At 36.9% G+C, this 5,944-nt stretch overlaps 1 protein-coding gene across 1 annotated transcript; it reads left to right on the top strand.

Annotated features, from left to right (window-relative positions):
* Nucleotides 1-3,442: 3,442 nt before the first annotated feature.
* On the top strand, nucleotides 3,443-5,619 carry LOC132111656 (sterile alpha motif domain-containing protein 9-like). Its single transcript, XM_059519168.1, has 2 exons — nucleotides 3,443-5,289; nucleotides 5,418-5,619. Exons 1-2 carry the CDS (start codon nucleotides 3,495-3,497, stop codon nucleotides 5,426-5,428), a joined length of 1,806 nt encoding a protein of 601 aa, XP_059375151.1. The 5' UTR covers nucleotides 3,443-3,494; the 3' UTR covers nucleotides 5,429-5,619.
* The last annotated feature ends 325 nt before the right edge of the window (nucleotides 5,620-5,944 follow it).

The following is a 5,944-nucleotide window of genomic DNA, read 5'->3' as shown; positions in this document are numbered from 1 at the left end:
AATGTATAAATAAATGTAAAAATAAATAAATGTATGTATACTAGGCTGAGGCTACCTTTCCTCCACTTCTCCCCAACGTGACGTCATCACCGAATTGCCTAAAAAAACGTTAATACGAAAAACGAAAAAAACATTTTTGAGACATCTTTATGTCTTTACAGATGAACACACTCGCACCCTAAAGAGAGCAGCCCGGAAAATGGAGTGCCGCTGGAGGAAAACAAAACTATAGGTATTTCATATTGCTTGGCAGGAAAGTATGTCCAACAGAAAAGCAGTAAAAACTGTTAGAAGTCTCTTTTAGAAGAAAACAAACACAACACCAGGTAATTATTCAAAAACAGTGGCTAAATTAGCAAAAAATAAAGCATCAACAGGTGTTGACCTTTCCCAACACCACAGCAGTAATGACTTTATGAACTACTTTACTTCCAAGATCAATACTATAAGAGATAAAATTGTAACCATGCATGCCATCAGCTACAGTATCACATCAGACAGTGCACTATAGACCCCCTGAGGAACAGTTCCACTCATTCTCTACCATAGGAGAGGAAGAATTGTATAAACTTGTTAAATCATCTAAACCAACAACATGTATGTTAGACCCTATACCATCTAATCTTTAAAAGAGGTGCTTCCAGAAGCCATTGATCCTCTTCTGACTATTATTAATTTGTCATTGTCATAAGGATGTTTCCCCAAAACCTTCAATCTGCCTGTTTTTTAGCCTTCCATTTATATATAAAAAAAATAAATAAAAAAATAACACTAGACCCCAAAGAACTAGTTAATTACAGTCCGATCTCAAATCTTCCTTTTCTGTCCAAGATACTAGAAAATGTAGTATCCTAACAATTATACGTATATGTGAGGATTTCCAGTGAGTATTTAGACCGTATCATAGTACTGAGACTGATCTCATTAGAGTTACAAATGACCTGCTCTTATCATTTGATCGTGGTTATCTCTCTATTAGGGCTATTTGGTCTTAATCTTGAGTTCCACATTATTGAACACTATTTTCTTGAATAGACTAGAAAAACATTTCTGGCATTAATGGAAGTGCATTAGCATGGTTCAATTTGAACTTATCTGACCCCCATCAATTTGGAGGAAGTCGTGGCCTAATGGTTAGAGAGTCAGACTTGCAAACGAAAGGTTGTGAGTTCGAGTCCCGGTCCGGCAGGAATTGTGGGTGGGGGAGTGCATGTACAGTTCTCTCTCCACCCTCAATACCACGACTTAGGTGCCCTTGAGCAAGGCATCGAACCCCTAACTGCTCCCCGGGCGCTGCATCATAAATGATGCCCACAACCAATAACAAACGGTAATTAATTATAGGACATAAAAACTCTGCTTGTAATAACCTAGAACACTGTCTAAGACTTGATGGTTGCTCTGTCAATTCTTCGTCATCAGTTAGGAACCTAGGTGTGCTATTTGATCGCAATCTTTCCTTAGAAAGCCACGTTTCTAGCATTTGTAAAACTGCATTTTTCCATCTCAAAAATATATCTAAATTATAATCTATGCTCTCAATGTCAAATGCAGAGATGTTAATTAATGTGTTCATGACCTCAAGGTTAGATTATTGTAATGCTTTATTGGGTGGTTGTTCTGCACGCTTAATAAACATACTCCGGCTAGTCCAAGATGCAGCAGCTAGAGTTCTTACTAGAACCAGGAAGTATGACCATATTATACCATATATAGACAGATCCACAGTCAAGACCTTGTCTCCTAGACGGCCATCGAGACAAGACAACAGGAAACAGATGATTCTTCTGCACAATCTGACTTAAAATTGAACGGACTGAAAATGAACTGCTGGTTTCATCTGGCCAGAGTAGAACTGGGCCCCCAACTGCGCCTGGTTCCTCCAAAGGTTTTTTTTAGTTTTTTAATCAATTCTGTCACCGAAGGAGTTTTGGTTCCTTGTCCCTGTCGCCTCTGGCTTGCTTAGTTTGGGACACTTCATTTCCAGTGATTTCATCAACTTCACAGATACTATTTAAACTAAGCTGGATGATGGCATCACTGAATTCAATGATGATCAGTTGCTTTGTCCCAATCTGTATAGTTAAAAGTGCTATATAAATAAAGGTGACTTGACTTGTATGAGGAGCGTTGTCCTCCTAATGTCCAGAGTACAATAGGATCTCTCCTGAGGCTAGTCGTTTCTGTCCAGATTGCATCCATCTAGTCTCACTAACTCCTAGCAGGGTGAGGTTGTAATTCTTTGTCTCTGCCAGGGGCGGTTCTAGGGTGAGTGGAGATCTGGGGCTTAGCCCAGAAAAATCCATGTACCGGTATGTGATTTTTTTATTTTAATAAATCAGAAAGATTTACCTTGTTTAAAATATACAAAAACGAACAAAACAAAAAAAAACGAATTTTTTTTTTTTTTATTATTTTACATTTTATTTAAAGTTTATCCCTTGTATCCTGACACATATGCTGATGTTGTGTCTCTATCTAACTTAAAAACTAAAAATAGCAAGCTCAGCTCTATTATTGTTTTAATAGTCTTCACTTAATGGCATGATTTTTGTGAGAATCCAGTAGATAAAAAAAAGGTGAATAAAGAATATATAATAACAAAAAAAAAAACTTCACCCATTCCTCCTGCACATATTACATTTTATAGTCTACCTTATTCTTACGTTATACATACTCACATACAGAATACACACACAAACACTTAAAGCCAAGTATAATTATAAGCCCTGGATTCTATAAGACGGTTTCATCGCCACAATTTTAAAACTGATCGATTTTCAAAAAGGCTTCGCTGAATAAACGTGAGTAACGTTACGTACTGCACGTTTAACAATAATAATTCCATACATTTATATGTTAAAATATCAAAACGAGGCACAGATGTTTTTATATCGCTGTATTTCTGAAGGAAGACTTGCGTGTTATGCGAGGAGCTGAATACTATGATTAAAAGTTACAGGCACCTGAAGCTGTTGTATCTTGTAAATGGACCCATCCATTTCCAGGGCTGAGTTTCCTTGTTGATTCTTTGTTGGCGTATCTGTAGCAGGGTACATTTTATGGGATGGGGTTGCTATCCTTATGCCCAACCCTCCTCCTTTACCCAGGCTTGGGACAGGGAGGTCTGTTTGGTTTGGAATTTGGTTAGGGAATATAAGGGTGCAGGAGTCATATTATTTACATACAATAAAATAAAATCTGTAAATCTGACTGTCTATCTATCCATAAATGTCAAGTAATATTTTTCTAATATCTGCCTTAGTCACATTTCTCTTTTTCTCGACAATGAAACTTCCAGACCTCTGCCAGGTGTAATATTCTTTAATCTTTTATCATCATTCTTTCATTTTTACTAAGCCATTATTTGTATTTATTCTTGCATTATTATAATACCCATCTCGTTCTTCTTGATTTCTGATTTTCTGTTTACAGAAAAAGGCTTGAAAATTGAACAAAAGGAAGTGACACAAAAGTTTAAAGCCTTTAACATAATGGAGGGAGGTTTCCAGAAAGAAGATGCTGAAAATCTGATCACAGCAGAAATGGTGAATCATATTGGAAAGGACATGAAGTCCAGCAGCACAAGACTTCTCAGTTTTTTGGCTTTGATAAACTCGTATGTCCCAGATTCACATTTGTTGAAGCTTTTTTGTGAGGAATTCATTTCCAAAACAGAACAGCGATTCAATGAGGAAAACCCCAACCTGGAAACGATAATGAAGCCTTTTGAGGATCTCACAGTAACATACTCAGAAGGAGAACAAGAAGACCAATGTATTCGTCTGGTACATCCAATGATTGCTGATGCCTTTCTAAAAATATTTACTGAGCACAAACTGACAAGATTTGACATTGCTCTTGACTTCTTGAACAGCATGGTGAAAGGAAAGGAGAGTAATTATGGACAAATTTGCAAGAAGATATTAATCACAAGACAAGTAAAGGAACAGTTTTCCAGACTGATTCTTGACATCATGTATGAAAGGGGAAATAATCGTAAACAATGCATTCATTTGTTGGAATTGGCTGCAAATTTGTTTTCCACAGAGCCTTATTATCCTCAAACACTTGCACGTTTTTATTACATTAAAGTAAAAGAGGACAGCAAATATGAAAAGGCAGAAGAATGGGCAGAAGAGGCCATTAAACGAGATCCTAATAATTCTTGTATTAGGGACACATTGGGGCAAGTTCTCAAAAACCAACTCCTGAGTGAAACTAAAAAGCCATCCTCAGACTTTGAAGAGTGTTTGGCCATTACAAAGTCTGCCATTGATGCATTTAAAAAAGAAGATGAAGCAGCTGAAAATGACCCAGAAGACAACACCACATTCAACTATAGTGGGCTTTTGGGGTTTCTCCAGGTTTGCAAGATTATGAATGATACAAGGTTTGCAAAATCATACGTGTGTACTAAGCACATGGATTTCATCAAATCTGTCAAAGATGACATTGAGACGAAATATGATTTCTTTGAATGGTATCTGGCATTCTCAAAACCAAGGATGAATAAAGAGGAACCAGTCTACATTCATAGAGATGTTGAAAATTGCTACAAGAAATATTTTACACAGAGAGAGCAGACTGATGAAATGACCCTGAATGAGAAAAAGATGAAGTCTTTCGGAGGACTGCTTCATTTCCTAAAATCAGACATCAATGTGCTTAAACGATATAAAAGTACATTTGATAATCCACAGTCTGATAACGAAACCCAAACCGTTCTCTACATCCTTGCTAACATCATCTTGAGTCAATCAGGTGATCCATGTGAAACCGCAGAAGATCTTCAGGCCAGGTTACAGAAACTTTGGCTGAGAGAAATGCAAGACAGAAGCCCAGAGTTTTACCTCTTGATTCTTTTGCTCTTTTGGGCTGATGAAGCACAGCCAGGAATCACAAACCCTCCAAACCTTGAAAAGTGTCTCAGAGAAATGCATCATTCATACAAGAGAAAGTATCAGAAATACCTCCGCGGTCGCTACCTGGTGCCTCTGTTCTTCTTTGGGAAAGGAAAAGGTTTGCAGAAACTGGTTCACATCTCAAAACTACATCAAACTGCTCTGGAGCTCCTCACTGAAGGAGATGAAAGTGTGGAAGTCGAATGTCTTCAGCGTATCAATGGGGAAGTCAAGAATGAAAGAGTGTTTGCTGTTAAAGATGGACAAAAGATTAAACTCACTCCTTACAATCCGTCCAGTGTGTGCAAACCAGGCCTGGTGTCTTTCTACTTGGGCTTCACCATCAGAGGACCAGTCGCCTACAACATCAGATATGAAAAGAAATGTAAGTACAGCAATAGTTTTTACTATTTCAGACTCATAAAACACTGTAATATACTTTAAACAGTCAGTAGTATTGAGTGAGCTGTATTTTATTCTCAGTGAAAAATGTAATTCCTTTTCTCTGCAGAGATCACATGTGAACTGTGTGATTAAACCGCTGGAGAGGGTGACTGTGGGACCGAACGAGTCTCCCAACTCAAATGTCCTCAGATGGCACGTTCAGGACAAATGTTTTTGTAATGTAATTTTTGTGTTTCTTAGTTATGAGGAAAGAAAGGGAGAAAGACAAGTTGGTATCATTTTTAGTTATAAGTAGAGTTCAGTCATGGTACTATTCATTTATTTTTAGTGGAATTCATTTATGTTTTAGTTTCTTATATATATATATATATATATATATATTGGTGCTTTTGGTGGTGGATCTGGTGGTTATAATTATTTTCCAGTGTTTAAAACACTTAATATCTATTAACCTAAATGCTGTTGCACACTTTATTTTTTATTTATGTCAAATACACATGAGATGCACTTGTTATTTGTTTTGTTTCTTGTTTGGAATTCTTGTTTTGCCACATTTATTCCAGTAGAAGCCAGAGAAATTATTATTTAATATGCATAGTATGTAACTTTGAGATGTATTTGTTATAGTTTGATGA

The sequence above is a fragment of the Carassius carassius genome, chromosome 2, assembly GCF_963082965.1.
Source record: "Carassius carassius chromosome 2, fCarCar2.1, whole genome shotgun sequence".
Taxonomy (NCBI): domain Eukaryota; kingdom Metazoa; phylum Chordata; class Actinopteri; order Cypriniformes; family Cyprinidae; genus Carassius; species Carassius carassius.
The sequence above is the reverse complement of the archived record's forward strand: the minus strand, read 5'-3'. Positions and strand labels throughout refer to the sequence as shown.